Genomic DNA, 17,263 nt, shown 5'->3' with positions numbered 1-17,263 from the left:
TTCTCAGGACTCAGAGTCCACATCTGAGTTCTAATTGGACATTGGATGAGATATGTGGCCTTTGGGAAGCCACTCAATGTCATAGTGCTTCAGTTTCCCCTTAAAACCTGGACTGGGTAGCCTGTGACTGGGTTACATTGTTACTGGATTGGATTATGACTTTGTTAGATTGTAACTGGGTTATACTGTGACTGGATTGAATTGTAACTGGATTAGATTGTGACTAGGTTAGATTGTGACTGGATTAGATTGTGACTGGATTAGATTGTGACTGGATTCAATGGATTGGATCTTGACTGGATCAGATTGTGAGTGGTTTTTCAAGTTTTGACTCTATCATATGAATATCTAAAATGACTAATCTCAAAACCTAACCAAATTTTTCTAAATTATACTGCAACACATTCAGACTCTTTACTCATAAATTGTACTCCAAAATTAGAGCATTTTATGTTAGATATGTTTAAATACATTAGCATATTACAAGCATAAGTTGAAAATGAAATGAGCAATATTTTTAAAGTAAGTGTTTTTTTTTTTTTTAAAAAAAACAAACTAATAATTTTGTGAGGACAAAAGCCCATGCTATTCCCTTTCAAACTCCTGGCTTAAAATCTTGTGTGCCATGACTGAAAGGTTATTCTTAGGGCACCTTTATTCCCCCCGATACATTAGTTTTACAGGCTGACAAAGCTAAAATTGATGTTGTACAAACCTGTGAATATCAAGATGGGAAAAATAGATCACTGACGAGTATATAAGCACTCATTTCTGTTGTTTGTTTTGTTTGTTTTGTTTTTTTTGTTTTTTTTTTTTTGGTTGTTTTGTTTTGTTTTGTTTTTCGAGACAGAGTTTCTCTATGTAACCCTGGCTGTCCTGGAACTCACTCTGTAGACCAGGCTGGCCCCAAACTCAGAAATCCGTCTGCCTCTGCCTCCCAAGTGCTGGGATTAAAGGCATGCACCATCACTGCCCGGCCCAAACACTCATTTCTAAATCTCACTAGCTATTGGCACCAATAGCTAATAATAGAAAGGTTGTGGTTAAAATTCAATTAATCATTTTCCCCACAGTGCTTATAATAAAGGTAGTCAGTAACTTCAATCCAAATATGTCAGGTGTCAGGAATCTCATACAGCATAAAAAGGCCAAATTGAAAAAAATTAATAATAATAATATAAATTAATAACAATAAAAGAATGATTTTCACAGTCAATTAAAAAAATATGCACCTGGGGATTGATTCTTCTAAATGTCAAACTTTAAATGAGAAGACATAGGAAAGCTGAAAGCAAAAGGATTAGAAAGAGCTTTGCATACCCACGTTAATCAAAAGGACGGCTTCCTACTGCACAGATGTCAGGCCAAGCACACAGTGATGTCAGAACTCTCCCTAACAATAAGCTATCTCATAATAATAAAGTGGTTAATTCAACAGGAAATTACATTAATACTACATGTGTACATAGCAAGTAGTATAGTTTTAAAAATGCCAGAGTGAAAATTGATAGCACAAAAGTTGAAATGTTAAATTTGTAATTATACTTGTGAATTTTAATAACTTTCACCATCTGTCCAGAAGAGATAAAAGGTTAGTAGAGCTACAGACCCACTGCCTTGGTTATTAGTGAGGTCGGCCGGATTGTCATTTATGAAACATGTAACCTTCTCCAGTTACAGAAAACATTTCCCATTCTTGGACATATTCTGGGCCATAATGTTAGTCTCAATTTATTTCCAGGGCTAAAATCATATTGAATTCATTTTCTGTCACTGGTAGAATTAAAGAAGAAATCAAAAACAAATAAACAAACAAAAAATATTTTAAAAACCCTCGCTATAAAATTCCCAAGAATTTGACTATTGTTCACTGTTTTGCTAAATAATTTTTGGGTCTACGAAAAAATAAAAACAGCAGATTTTAAATCTTTAATGTTTAAGGAAAACGAAGCTGACTAAAATATTTGCATGAAAGATAAAGCCAGCTTTAGGCAAAAGAATTTTGTCTTAAATGTACATCTTATAACATGTATATGTTAAAAGTCAATGTTCTAAACATTCCCCCTAAGACTGAGAACAACCACGAGAAGTAAAGCTTAGGGAAGTAATAAAGAAGAAAAATAAATAAGGTTTGAAAAATGTGAAGAATAAAGAAAATGAAAAGTTGGCCCTCCAAGTAAGTGAATAAAGTTGATAAAGCCGCAGCGACAGACCCCATAGCTGTGGAGGAAGGAGGGGCACCAGTGGGCTCGCCAGCATCACAAGGACCATGAGTGGCACCAGTGGGCTCGCCAGCATCACAAAGACCATGAGTGGCACCAGTGGCTCACCAGCATCACAAGGACCATGAGGGGCACCAGTGGGCTCACCAGTATCTCAAAGACCATGAGTGGCACCAGTGGGCTCGCCAGCATCACAAGGACCATGAGTGGCTGTTCTGAACAATCCTGAGCTTGGAACTTTAAGATCTCAAATTATGACAAAATATTCTTCAAACTGTTTTAAGAAATATGAGCTAGTAATTAAGAATCTGCACGTCTTTTGAAAAAGAAAAGCATGGTTTGGACAGAGAACTTCATAGCCATTTAAGGAAGTAACAACACAAGGCTTTAAAAGGGCCTCTCCAAAGAATAAAAGAAGATAATAATTTCTATTCACTCAAAACTTGTTTTTTTAAAGACAAATTTGTTTCATCAGACCAAAACCTGAGATAGCTATCACATAAAAAGAAAATTAGAGTATAGTTTTTTTTCTCACAAATTTGAATACTGTCTTAATCAGGGTTTCTACTGCTGCCATGAAACACCATGACCAAAAAGCAAGTTGAGAGGAAAGGGTTTATTCAGCTTACACTTCCACATTGGTGTTCATCACCAAAGGAAGTCAGGACAGGAACTCAAACAGAGCAGGAACCTGGAGGCAGGAGCTGATGCAGAGGCCCCTTGCTGGTTTGCTTCCTCATGGCTTGCTCAACCTGCTTTTTTACAGAACCCAGGATCACCAGCCCAGGGATAGCACCACCCACAATGGGCTGGGCCCTCCCCCACTGATCACTAATTGAGAAAATGCCTAAGTATAGGAGCTAAACCTATATTGCTTGTAGACATAAACACGGAATATATTCACGACCACAGAATAGCAAAGGCTGACTTCTTAGCAAGGAGAAAACAAAACTTTATCTTAAAAGAAAAACTAAATGGCAGCAGATTTTGTTAAAATTAAAAATCATTACTTATCAAGATCTGTCACTGAAGAAATGAAAAGGCATGCTGTGTACTGGGAGAAAAGATGAACCTTTCGTCTTCCTGATGAGTAACTTGAGCGTTTGCTTAGGTTACTTAGAAATGCATAATAAACAAATAAGCAGAAGATTTAAACAAACAGAAACTACACAGGAATGGCCAGCTATCCCTGAAAAGATGCCTTGCATCATGAATTAAAGAAATGAAGTGAAGCCGGTCTTTTGGCTCCAGTCTACAGGTCTAGTGTATGGAAGGTGAGCACAGTGCCAGTCAGTGCTGGCAGGAGGCAGCTGCAACTCTTAGCTGGTGGACTCCAGGTAAAACAGCCCAGATGTAAAACAGCCCAGATGCTTTGGAAAGTCAAGTCCTGCTGTGCTATGGCAAGTGTTTTTACTTATGTGGGTCAAAAGGTTCCTCTTTTGTTTAAGCTGGTTCACATTGGGTGTCTAGCTGGCAGCCAGTGAATTGCAGCTGAGGGAAACAGGCAAGAGGTTCCACCGTGCCACTGGCTGTGTGAGGGTATCATGTTGGCCAAGGTAGAGCCAGGACCATTTAAGCACGGGTCGTAGGGGAAGGGCTTAAATTGTCTTGCTCTGACACAAAGGAATAAAGCCAGCGACTCTGACTTAGATGTCCTGGCTAGCTCTATTCTCACTGTACCTTTATATTTACTCTACAGCACCATCTGCATATTTCAAAACAAAGCAGTCTACGTGGCCGTGAGACATTAGCAAAAACAAAAACCCAATGTAATTCCCAGGGTGAATTATGGGATGTGGTTATTAAGAACGTGCTAGTGGCAACAGATACAGTCCAGGATTTATGGGAGATGTTAACCAAGGCCAATACTTGCTTGATGTAAGCATTGAGACCACTGAATTTTAAACAGACTGCTGGGTACATACAAGAATATTTTGAACTGGGATTTACATGCATTTTTAAAATGGACAAATGCAGCTACACATCAAACAGAAAGCACACGGGGGTGGGGGGGGCGGTCAGGGGACATTACCTTCAAGTTTTCCAACACACATTCATAACCTCCGACCATCATTATGAGTTCCGGGCATAGGCTCCCTCCTGAGTCCTGAGTTCCTCAGGCTTTCAGTGTGGGGCAGCCAATTAGATGGGAATTCTACCAGACTTGACATCATTTCCGGTGGGAACATTCATATGTTGTTGGCTCTTAACTTTTCAGATCTTAATTTAAGGTCATGCCACCAAAAGGGATCTTAACTTCCTCACTTTACATGTGCCCCATCTTACTATGTAGAACTGAAGTTAAAAGGGGGGAAAAAAAGATGCATACCTGTGTCATAAGTCACGATGAGTTTCCCGTTGTGATTGCCCACAGTCTGTGGCTCAAAGTTCACTTCCAGTTGCATGGATTCCCCCACATTAAGATTCCCGCCTGTTGGCTCTACCGAGTATGGGCTGCAAAGCATACAGAGACACTATCAGGGCATATTATGGGCTGCAAAGCATACGGAGACAATATCAGGGCATATTTCTGACTAGCTCTGCACGAGGAGGAGACATGAGTTCTAGATTTCCATACAGCACACAGCCACCTTCCTGGTCTAGGAGAGCAGTATGTGAAAGAAGTAATTTTAATGTTAGAATAACAGTAATAGACCAGTGAGGTAAGAACGAAACACATTCCTGTTTTTATTCTTGTCTTCCAGATCTTTTTTTTTTTTTTTTTAATTCGGGGGGCGGGGGCAGGAGGGAATGTACCTGCAGGAATAAAATGGTAAGGCCCTCCCTCAGGACTCTGAGATTGCAAAAATGGATAGACTGAAACCTGTATGCAAATACTGTCGTTTGCAAAAGAATACTTCCTTCCAGGGAAGCAGGGAAGTCAGGTATAGCAAGAGCTCAGAGGAGAGAGCATCTTAATAGTGGAAAACTGTATTGGAGTCCCAAAAGCAGAGTAATGGCACTTTCATTCTGGGAAATCTTAACAAGGTTCTGTTTTAAAGAGATGGGAGGAGTGTAGGGACCTTAACATGTTTAAAAGTCTTTAACGGTACCTAACAGTCGCTACCATCTATAGGCCCAAGAAGTCACGAGAAAGGGGTTGGGAGAGTTAGAAACCTGCACGGGAATCCTAGAAGAAGGCTGCCTATCAAGCAAAAGGAGGCAGGCAGCCTAACAAACAGTACTATAATGGTTAATCTCGTTGTCAAGTTGACCTCGACTTTAAATTTCCTACGAGATCACTGGGGCACACTTGTAGCTAAGACTGTGAGGGTACTTAGGCAGAGGATTGACTAAAGGCAAAAGTCCTAAATGTAGGGGGTACCACCCTGTGGGCTAGGTACCTGGGTGGAATAAAAAGGAGGGAAGGGAAAGGCCACCAAAGTGTCTGCCATGCTGGGAAGTGTCTTGCTCTTCCCTACCCTCTCTGCCATGATGGATTTGAGGTAAAATTAGTAGCCGAAAGGCCTCCTAAATCACACCATAGAGGTCAGCTTCCTGGGTGTGTATAGAGTGGGGGGTGGGGATGCCATTAGCAGGTGGAGGTGGATAGAGCGACCTCAGCATCTTGAGACACAGGGTACATCTGAGCAGTGGGAGATAGTTTCACTTGGTGGTCCTGGAAGAGAATAGCAAGCTGGACCAGATCATGAAGCACCTCAAACAACTCATAGGGAGCTCTTGCTTCTAAGCAGGAAATCCAGACCATTTAATTATTTTTATAGTCTACTACACATCTTTAAATTGCTAGGTTTTTCAAAGTAATGTGTTGGGCAGTGTAGCTGGCAGGCTGAGCTGTTTCTCGGGACTTACATCTACTGTAGCAACATTTAGAATCATCAACCCTTAAATCTGCCTGTAGACAATGAACTCAGTTCCAGAGGACCCACAGGGCCCCCCCAAGCACTGCTCCTGCTCTGTCCAGCATAATAGACAGGACCGTCTCAGAAAGGACTGCTTTCCCTCACGGGATACTCTTTTTGCTAACACTGATCACAGCTCAGATTCAGTCACCGCTCACAGAGAACGCTACAAGTGTGGAGCACCCACATGTTTCCTCCTTTCCTCTGAAGAGTTCTTAGCCATTGAGAGAAGGAGCCATGAAAGTGACTTCTGGTACAAGGTGAACTGCAAGAAGAAGCAGAAAGGACCCAGAAGAAGGACCTGGAGGCAGTGGGGCTTACTCTATCGTAACACACAGTGCACTTCCAAATCTTTCAAAATACCTTGGGTAAGTAGTAACACATCTGACTTTTAAACATGACCAAAACAGGTGACCCCCTAAGAGTGAGTAATTTGCCTAAGTTGTCCAACTGAGGGAGAAGTAGAGGTGGGAGAGAGATTTGCCTCCAGGCTGTGTGCTTTCTGCCCTCCCCAGGCCTCTTCTGCACACAGGAGTCCTGTGTGCACGTTGACATCCAGGTCTCTGCCACCCACACCACCCTCTAACCACAGGACCATACAGCAGAGGTGGTTGGATGGAATTACAGTAAAATCTTGTGGGAGTCAAACCCAGCACACGCTAGACTCGAGCTCTGCCATGGAACTGCACCCCTGGTCCACAGTCAAATCACAAATAATGTCTTGGAATAGAAAAGGAGTAAACATTCAGGGGCCAAGGAGACCTTCCTTTGTGGAAGATGATGGATGAGTCTCCCAAGCCTGAGGTCTTTCCTCCCTTCTGGCTCAGGAAGACTCTGACCCCAGAGGATGGAGCCTAGTTTCCTGGCTTGGAGGATAACAGGACGGTGATGTCTCCTATTGTTGCTTCTCCACTTGATATTACCTTTTTTTTTTTTTTTTAATTGAACCTTCATTTTCCTCCCCAATACACCTTGGTAGCAAGAGAACATTTTGAAATGAATTGGAGGTTATCTTATCACAGAACCTCAGCTAATCTCTACAGAGAAGGTGACACCAGGGTCGGGTCTTTAGGATCTGCAGGAGTTTCCAAATTCTATAAAGCGGTAATGAATGCTTTCCCTGCAAGCTAATTGTTAGTTTTAGATTACACTAAACTTCTTCAGCAGTGAGAAAAGTCACCTGGGATCGCCTTCGCCTCTTGCAGCTCCCCAAGCTCTCCGGATAAATCAGATGCTAATTGGACAGAGTGCATTAGGCGCTGGCGCTTAATCACTGCCAGTAATTTGATTTTGCACTTCGTTTTACTAGGGGCCTTCAGGCTGAGCTGCCTGCAAACTATCAAGTGTCAGGAAACTCACTCACAAAGAAGTGAGAAGTGGTGATCCTCCGGGATTCAAGGCAAGTTTTGTCTATTAAAAACTGTTTGGTTTTGATATGACACCCTTATTAATATCAAATTCTTAATTATGGAAGGAACTTGGTCTTCTGAAAAAACCACGAGTCTGGCCTTGGAATATTAAATGGTGGAGATTCTATCAGTACCTTTTCTCCCCATGGCAGAACTATTTTACTTCTCACTGAGCTTTTAGATCTTTAAGTTGTTTCTCTATCTTCTCTCATCCACTTCCCTGTATTAATTTTACTTTACTAGCCAAAGTTATTGTATGACCTGCTAGAGTTCTAGGTCAAATTCGTAATAAAGCTGAATGGTAATTGTTTATGTTCCCTGTACATTTTATAGCACAGCGTGCGGCTCCTTGTATTTACTGAAGAAACCATTACACCCATTTTATAGTCTTTGGAACATGTATTTTTAGTTTAAGTTATTGTGGAGGTTTACAATTGCAGCTTTGCCTGTGTGATATATTACTGGGTGTGCATCCCACAAACATTTATTGAGCACTTATTTATTCTAGACATTTGCTAGACACTGAACACATGCAGGTGAAAGAGCCAGATACAGCTCTTGCATCTGAGAAGCCCACAGATGCGCGAGGAACGTTTTCTTCTTATAAACCTAATCATCTTAGAAATGAGTTAGATCATCGTTTAAATGAGAACAAAACCAAGATCTGCTTTTAACAGAATTTTCCACAAGCTATGGTTTCTCACTGTATCCAGAACCTAAAAGTGTTCAGACGAATAGATGAGGCTTTAGACGTGAAAGTCCCCAACTGTCGCCCCCTTTACCTCTGTTGTCTCTATTAAGAATCATGTTGACAGGAGTCCTCTCTGTCTGGGAGGTAGAACGACCTGAGTGGTTTTCAGAAAAGACACCTACTGAGGATCTCTGCAGAGATTCCGATCCACAGATCTAAGTTACCAATCCAACCACGTCCCTGCTCACTGCCGTTGAGAGGAGTCTCAGTTGCAAACAGCAGAAGCTGAGTGTAGCTGATTCAGAAAAGGGATTGCTGGAAAAGTGGCTGGAAGGATTTGGGGGGTTCACTGCACTGACAATATGGCTGGAAACTATCAGTTTTGTGAAGAAGGTACAGAGGAAAGCAGCCGACTTTGCAAAGTGGGGATTTGAGAGACTTAGCCACACAAAAGATGGGCAAAATGAGAAACCCAGCTTAGCATAATGAGGGATGGCTAGCAGCAGCTAGACATTTCCATCCTTAGGCTGGAAGCAAAAGGAGGGAAGCATCAGTGTTATCAGATCCTGGGGGTCAGAAGATGTTGAAACCATGGCAGGCCAGTCTGATGGCAGGCCAGTCTGATGACAGGCCAGATGAAGTTCAGCTGAAGATGGAAAGAGACGACAAACACCCCAGCCCCCTGTCCTCTAGTCTCCTGGTGACCCATGACCAGACACAATTGAATCCAGTGGTGCAGGAGGCTCGGAAGGCCATGGCCTGCACAGCAAAGGAAGCCATATAGTAGAACCATAAACAAGCTCTGAACCAGCCTACATGTGCTAACCTCCCGAGAGAATGTGATAGGTTCTCAGTCCTTCCTCACCCCTTCAGCTATAAAGTGGGAATGTAAGACCAGGATCTCTAACGCCTGTGACCTCCTATTGGTCTCTGAGTTTATTCTTTGTTTTAACTCAGAATTGCTATATTAAGAAGATATGATGATTTGTTCAAACTACATGTTTAAATATAAAGACACGTTTTAGATCTCTTTCAGCAACCTTACACGGTTGAATGTGGGTTTGGTTTGTTTTATTTTGGTTTGGGTTTTGGTCTTTTGGCTTGGCATTTATAGGTATCTAATACGTAAGAAAATGATAGGTGAAAAATGTTAGACTTAGCCAACCAATCCAGGAAGATATTCTGCCTGTATTTGTCTTTCCATATTGAACGACTTCTCTTACATATAAAATATCAATATACTATTTTAAATATTTTTATGCATGTATATATACATATGCCTGCAGGAGTTTAGATGCACTGTGAGTGTGCAGAACCCCACAGAAGCCAGAAGAAGGTGATAAACCCCTTCGGAATGGAGTTAGAGGTAGATGTGAGCCTGTGGAAAAAAACACTAATTCCTCTGGAGATGTGTATCCTTCAGGCAGGAAAAGGATTCTACAGATAAAGTCCTTCTAAAAGAAGGAGCTCACAAATCATAAGTCAGAGAAAAACACTTGATCTCCTGCCCCAGCTTGATCTTCTACCTTCTACCTCTAGGTCATTGTCCTTGTCAAGAGCCCACTGATGACCACCATTTAAATTATTTTAAATTGTGTGAGTGTGTGTATTGAGGGAAAGATAGTATGTACATATAGGTACAGTGCCCACAGAGACCAGAAGAGGGCATTGGATGCCCTGGATCTGTAGTGGTGGTGATCCATCCAAAATGGGTACTGGGAACTGATCCTCTGCAAGAGCAGCACACATCTCTAACCCTGGAGCTATCTCTCCTACCCCTTAACCATCATTCATAGGCCCATAGCAAATGGTTCTTTTACTCGTATATATTTATATGCTTGTTTATCATTGCTTGTTATTATTACTAGTATATTCGTGTGTGCATGCATATCGTGGTATTCATGTGGAGGCTAGAGGACAACTATGTAGAATGGATTTTCTTCAACCAGGTTCCTGGGATTGAAAGCAGATTACCAGGTTTGCATGGCAAGGGAGAGCAGAGACGGTCTTGCTTTATATTATTCCGGGGTTCAGAACGCTGTAGAAATGCAATAAAATGTCAAACCCAGCTCCATCACTTATTACCCTTGTGTCCTTGCTACAACCTCTCTTGCATAAGCTCCTCATTGTCAAAGCCAGTAGTAGCAGGCAGAGTTCTCTTCGCATATATAACTTTGAACTCTGTTCTGTTTTCCTAGAATTCTAGGGTTTATATTGGGCCCGTCCAGTGAACTTGCATTGACCTGCCTATTTCTGTTTGGTTGGTTGGTTTGTTGTTTTGAAACAAGGTCTCTCTCCATAGCCCTGGCTGTCCTGGAACTCACTATGTAGACATGACAGGCCTCAAACACACATGGATCTGTCTGCCTCTCCCTCTAGGATGGCCCCATCTGTCTCATTTTAAGACCAGCTATTTAGCAGTCTTATTTGCATCTATAAACTCAATCCCTGTAATGTTACAGAGTCACAAGTACTGAGTATTGTTAGAGCATGGGTTTGTACCTTTAAGCCTAATCCCATAGTCTGAATGAGGCCACGCCTCCCTGAAGCACTCGCTCCCCCCACCCCCACCTCTCTCTCTGGGACAGTTAAGAAGCAGTCTGTTCTGTGACTTGACAGATACTTGGCTCTTCCATGCTCCTTGTAATATATGCTATGCGGAACTAAATCACATAATGTGAAACTTCCTGCAACCCCTGAAAATTTTTTCAAAGTCAGACCTTGCCGTTGCTTTGAGGGGTTGGTACAGAACACTTTAGGAAGATTGCCTGGGGATTTGGTCCAGGGATGAAGGCTGTTTTTTTGAGGTGCCTCCTCTATCTTGTCCTCACCATCAATCCCTCCCCCACGCCCAATGAAAAAAATTGAGGATCATGAGTCAAGGAATATGGATGACTCTGTAGAAGAAGCTAATGTGGCCTGTTCTCCTCACGGGCCTCCAGAAAGGCTAATGGCCTGCTGACACCTATGGCAACGTGAGATTATCTACAGCAGTGTGGGACTATCAATTTATATTGCTTGAAGTCACTGAATGTATGATAATCTGACATATCATCAATAGCAAACTAACCCAGCCAAAAGACTTTCTGTTCAAAAAGCCTGTGCCAAAAACTAACCCTTATAAATTCCCAAGGGTCATTCTCTGTATTAAAGAAGGTAAAATTTGGTAAGAAATGGATAGTAAACCTGGAATGTTCAAGATAAAGAGACAGCCTTATCTACTTCAACGAGGTCTCCTAGCTTTCCAGCTGAAGCTGTAACAAGCAACATCCCCCGCCCTCCACCCGCAACCTAGTGCTATTCAAGCAAATTACTTGTGCCAGCTAGAGTTAGCTGTAATCAATCAAAGGCAGGAACTGCAGGAATGCGTACCTGCGAGTTCTGAGGTGGAACATGGAGTCTTTGTTGCCGATGTTTCGGACCAGCAGAACCTTCTGGGTGCTGTACTTCACGGGGCAAGTGGAAAAGTTCAGCTCATCAGGAAAGTCCAGGATGGCTCGAGCCCCTCTAGCTTTGACCGGCACAATGAACTTTTCTCTTTCGGTGATACAGGTCAACATGTGGGCGTAATCCTGCCAGGGGAGGGCACAATCATTAGTTGTGGGGACACCAGCGTGGGATCAAGATCACTGTAAAAGGGGAAACAGGAGTTATGGCAGGCATTGTGCAAACCAACGCACTGTATTTCTCTACAAATGTCTCAGGGCAAGCAGAGGTGAGCTTTCGCTGGTGTTCTTCTTGCTGAGAGGGAAGGGCAGGTCAAATGTCAAAACCTATCAGGCGGTACAGAATCTTGGAGTTCAGGTGTCTTTGATGGTTGAGAGGTGAGGTGTTTTGGGGGGTTAGGGGGTGGTGAAAATCAAGGCAGTGTATTCTTTAGATGCAAAGATTGCTACTAGTTCCTCATGTCCTCCTCCTACTTCTACTACTAGGAGTGTCCAAACTTCTGGCATTACAAGCTGACACTGTGGTCTCAGAATGTGTTGGAAGGCAGACACAGTGTTGTAGAATGTGGTCTTCTGTGTGAAATGGCTAGCATATTCCGTGGATCACTGGTGCCTGCTTGCAAGAGACCAGCACCATCAAGTCAGGCTCACTGACTGTTGATAATGTTGCTGCCACAGGAGGAGGAGCTGGACCTCAACTGAGATTCCAGCTGTTCCTCCCAGACATTAGGTCCTAACTGCGTGCCTATAGCCTCAGAGGTGTCTCAGGAAGAAACAGGAGTATCTAGGCTAAGTAAGGTTAACAGAAGGGGAAGCTGCCATCCGTGCTGAGCAAAGACTTTCCAGTTCAGCTGTGTAGGGGTTACCTATGCTCTAGTGGGCAACCCCTCTTTAAAAAACTCATTAGCTCCTTGGGTTATCTTTGGTGGAATTATATTTTGATTTGTTGTTGCTGTCTTATATGGATGGAGTAGACCTTGTTCCTGTCTCCCCAGGAAAGAATCTCTCCCAACACATAGTTCTAGGCTATGACGGCCACTGGCTATAGGCTACACCTGCATCCAAACCCTACCCATCCTTCTATCTCATGTGTTTGATTGATGATTCCAATGAATGGTCCCTTTATACACATTCTTTGCAATACAATTCTGCACACCTCCATCAGGAGTGAAGGGTATGGTTGTACCTCTTGTTTTGAACAGTATAAAGTAGCATGTGCTGTGCTAGTTTTAAATGGAAGTTTCCAGAAGTTTCAGTATTTCTAGTCTTGTTCTTGAGACCCCCGCCACTGTTAGGTGAGCCAGTCTGCTCTAGCCTCCTGCCTTATGAGAGTCTAGATATCCCTCCCACCACACCCAGGGTCAAACCAAACTAGCCTCAGGCAGTAGATCCCAGACAATGTGAGAGAACTTGGACTGCCTTGAAGAAATATTCTGGGGGCTTGAGAGATGGCTTAGCAGTTAAGAGCACTGGCTGCTTTTCCAGTGGTCCTGAGTTCAATTCCCAGCACCCACACAGCAGCTCACAACTGTCTGTGACTCCTGTTCTAGGGGATATGACACTCTCATACACACATACATGCAGGCAAAACATTACTGTACATAAAATAAATTTAAAAAGAGCTATTCTGAGCACAACGCGTCTCACCACCCTCCTCCTGACACTGTAAGGTTTCCTGGGCTAATGGGATTCTCCCTATTTAAAGCCCATTTTCATCTAAGGGCCAGAGAGATCCAGATAAATTACAAGTCACTTCAGACAGTGACACCCCCTAAAGTCGGCCAGGCTGAGGGCTTCAGTGCTCTCCAGGATGCCACAGTGAGGTCTCTGCCCTTTCCTCAGTCACATCTCCTCCTGTCCTACTGATTCACTTCTGCAGCTACAACCCCTCATTCCTGCTCAGAGCCTCCACACAGGACGTTTGTTTGTTCACTCACGCCCGGCTTTCCTCTGGTCACTCCTGTTGTTTTTCCCTTCATCTCGTCAGGATCTGTACAGAGGTGCATTCTCTCACGGAGACCTTGCTAAACTTAGCTCTTCCATCTCACTGACTTCCAGGCCTCCAGGACTGCACCACAGCCCAGACTTAGCAATCATTTGATGGATATTTGTTGAATGAAGGGCAATCGGGAATACAGCATTGGAGAGTGCTGAATGAAAAATAAGCAAGCAAGCAAGCAAGCAAGCAAGCAAGCAAGCAAGCAAGCAAGCAAGCAAGCAAAGTGTGATTAGGGCAGTGCTTAAAGAAGGAAGCCAGAAAGGGCTCTACAAAGATGAGGCCTGTCAGCCAAGACCAGGGTGAGAGATGAAGCTATGTGTCTGGATGACTCTCTGTGGGAGCATGACTTAGAACCTGTGGCCAGAGAGAAACAAGGCGGGGGGAGTAGTTAGAGACCTAGGAGAGGTGGGGGCAGGCAGGCTGGCCACAGGGTATCTTTTAAGCCAGTGGCAGTGGACTTGAGGATGACAGGAAACATTAACACCATGGACAGTTGACCCCCACCCAACACAACCCAATTTATAGTTTCAGAAAAGCACTGGTGACCATATGGGTGGCGGACTATGCGAAGACTTCAGTAGAGGAAGACAGGCCAGCTAGCGGGTCACCACAGTAGTCCCAGCAAGAGATGACACTGACCTGAACTGTGAACTAATGTGCTTGCTTAGTTTGGCATCTGGCGGGGAGGAAGGTCTCAATAAATATGGCCTGTCACGATTAATCTCATGTACTAAATAGGGTGACAGGTGAGAGTCACTCAGAGAACAGTGAACATGTGCTTACTTGTGTTGTGGATATAATGATAGTGGCAGTATTAAAAATAGCCTTAGGAGTAGGACAAGGTGAGCGCAGAGCACGGTGGGGGCTTTGAGAAAATACAATAAAAATACAATATTGCCAAAAGCTTTAATGGTTTGAGTGAGAAATGTCTTCCATAGTCCCGGAGATTTGAACACTTGGTCCCAAGTTGATGGCGTGATTTGGGGATGCTTAGAAGGTGTGGCTTTGCTGGAAGAAGTATGTCACTGCGGGTTGGCTTTGAGATCTCGTGGCCTCCCCCTGCTACCAGTTTGCTACCTCTCCCGGCTTCATGCTTGCTGTTTAAGGTGTGATCTCTGAGCTTTCTGCTCTGGTGGCCATGCCTGCCTGCCTGCTTCGGTGCCTCTGTGCTGGCTGTGCTTGCCTGATGGTGACTGTGATGGGCTTTTATCCCTCTGGGACAATAATCCCAAATAAGCCTTCCCTTCGATAAGTTGCCTTGATCATGGCATTTTATCGCAGTAGAATAATAAGTAAGACAAATGGTTCTGTGAGAAGGGGCTGCTTAGTCTTAAATAACCAGGGAAGCCTCCCGGAGGAGGTGACCTTTGGATGCAGAGCATCTAAGTGCAAAAAGAGGAGCTAACCGGGAGAGATCCAGGAACAGAGTGTTCCTGGCAAGGGAGACTGCGAGTATAAAGTCTTCGGGTAGGCGTGTGCAATAAAAATTAATGAACAGTACTCTCAAGATGTATTAAAGTTAAGTTGTTGGGCTCTTTGCCTTGTGATTGATTTTGCTTTTCAGATGGCAAAGCCAAGCTTGGGAATGATGACACCCAGACAGAAGGAAGTACAAATTGCACCGAAGTATCTGATCTTAGGAAAACCCTTCGGATTCAATCTCAAGGATTGTTTAGTGGGATGACAGCAGAGCCTTAAAGAGGCAGAACACTGTTTTCATTTTCTCTCCCTTAGGTGTTCAAACTAGAAAGCAGTCAGACTAGGCATGGAGAGGGTCCTGCAGAGTGGGGCTCTCAGGCCATCCTGGGGTGTTTTGTTTTTAGTTCAAGGCTCCTGCCTTATGTCTTGCTAGAGATGGCTGAGGAGACTGATTGACAAGGCAGCAGGGATGTTGTGGACTCCTCTCAAATTCCCAAATGGAGGTTAGGCACGAAGTTACAATTAGGTGGAGGGTTTCCCCCTTAATTGATTCCCACATCCAGGCAAGCACATGAAGATAATTTTTAAGCAGTTCCTTTATGGCATACTCCAACCTCCAAGGTTAGGTATATGGGATATATAGATATATCCCATAGATAGATAGATAGATAGATAGATAGATAGATAGATAGATAGATAGATAGATATAGATTATGTCATACAGTGCTTTACTGGTTGGACTCAGACTGATGACTCGAGAGCAACTGCTCATGTTGCTGATGGAATCCCTTTCCGTGTCCTGAGATGCAGAGGGATCAGGTCGCCATTCAAAGGCAGGACATTTGTTCCAAGCTCTTTCCCTTCTACTCTGACAGACTCAGTCCTGAGTCACCATCCTAAAAGGGTACCCCGGTAACAGTACCGTCCAGATGGCCTTCTTCATGAACCCTCCCCCCCGGACCTCCACACACACTTCAATCCTTAAAAATAGCCAAAAAATATGCACAGAGAAGATTTGACTCTGGGAGTGAAAAGAACAAATCTTGATTTTTACATTAGTTCCTTGATGTAAGGCAAGTACAGTCATAATTCTTTCCTTTGGAGACATGGCAGAGGGAAATGGTGTCTTCTACTCCAATAAATGACTGTATGTCGAAGCCAAGGCCAATGTGTTTAAAACCTCACTTCCTTATTTCCCTTTTCGTCACTCCTAAGTGTGTTATGGGAAATGGCAATCCAGAGAAACCAGATCTGACAGGGAATTAGCAAAGTCCGCCATTGGCACCCCTGGATAACCTGCTGAATTCCTCGACCAGTGACAAGTCTCTGTTAGATCACAGCTTCTGAATCTCAGTTTCACTCTCAGAATTCCTTGGTTTAAAAAGTCCAATGAGTTTTAAAGTGGGCTTGGCCAGACATCTTGGGTTTGACCTGTGTTATGGTAGTGTCTACTGTGGTCTGGCTGAGGTCTCAGCATCCTGGGGACAGCTACATTTCTCCATATATTAAGAGAATGACTTCTGACCTTGGGTATGGAAAGAGAGATGGGATGTAGGAATTTGTTTTAACTATTTGGTATTTACTATAAAATGATAATGTGAATTTATTTATAATTCATATGCAGAATATTGTCACTAGGACAAGTGATTTCCTCTTCAGCTCAAAGACGCTTGACCCAACACCCTTACACCATCTGCAGGAACATACACTTGTTCCTTCACCTGCATACCCTCTGCCTTCACCCTGTTCCTAGGACCAACCTCTCTCCTACACGCTAGACGCCAACACCTCTGCCATTTCAGCACTGCCCCAAATCTCTAGATTTCCCTCTTTACAGAATAGGCACACATCAGCTTACAATCACATTTGAAAATGCCTCATATTATATATTTAAAAGCTACACCTCTAGCTACGCCCCCTCCCACTTTTTTCAATGACTTTGTAGCAAAACTCCTTCCTGGTGTTAATTTGGATGGAGTGTCACCACTGCCTCACTTTCCATTCTCTCCTCACAAGCACCTTGGCTTCTGTATGCAACATGTCATAAAAAGTCTTCAAGCCAAGGTCACTAATACCTTTTCCAAGTCCAAGAGACAATTCAACAACTCAACATTTAACTCTTGATTCCCAGCCTTGTGAGCCTGCTTTCCCATCCTTGTCCCAGCTTGGCAAATGGTGCCTTCATTTTTTTTTCAGTTATTGACTAAAATTTTC

At 43.3% G+C, this 17,263-nt stretch overlaps 1 protein-coding gene across 2 annotated transcripts in view; it reads right to left on the bottom strand.

The window, feature by feature from the left end:
* Window positions 1-17,263, bottom strand: part of Hydin (HYDIN axonemal central pair apparatus protein) — a 360,278-nt gene that overhangs the window by 286,384 nt on the left and 56,631 nt on the right. For both annotated transcript variants that reach the window (XM_076915883.1, XM_076915885.1), the window contains exons 6-7: window positions 11,558-11,757; window positions 4,552-4,676 (exon numbers count right to left, since the gene is read on the bottom strand). In XM_076915883.1, coding sequence (XP_076771998.1) covers window positions 4,552-4,676; window positions 11,558-11,757 — 325 coding nt within the window. The remainder of the gene's footprint in view (window positions 1-4,551; window positions 4,677-11,557; window positions 11,758-17,263) is intronic.

This window comes from Arvicanthis niloticus, chromosome 18, assembly GCF_011762505.2.
Source record: "Arvicanthis niloticus isolate mArvNil1 chromosome 18, mArvNil1.pat.X, whole genome shotgun sequence".
Lineage (NCBI taxonomy): Eukaryota > Metazoa > Chordata > Mammalia > Rodentia > Muridae > Arvicanthis > Arvicanthis niloticus.
The sequence above is the reverse complement of the archived record's forward strand: the minus strand, read 5'-3'. Positions and strand labels throughout refer to the sequence as shown.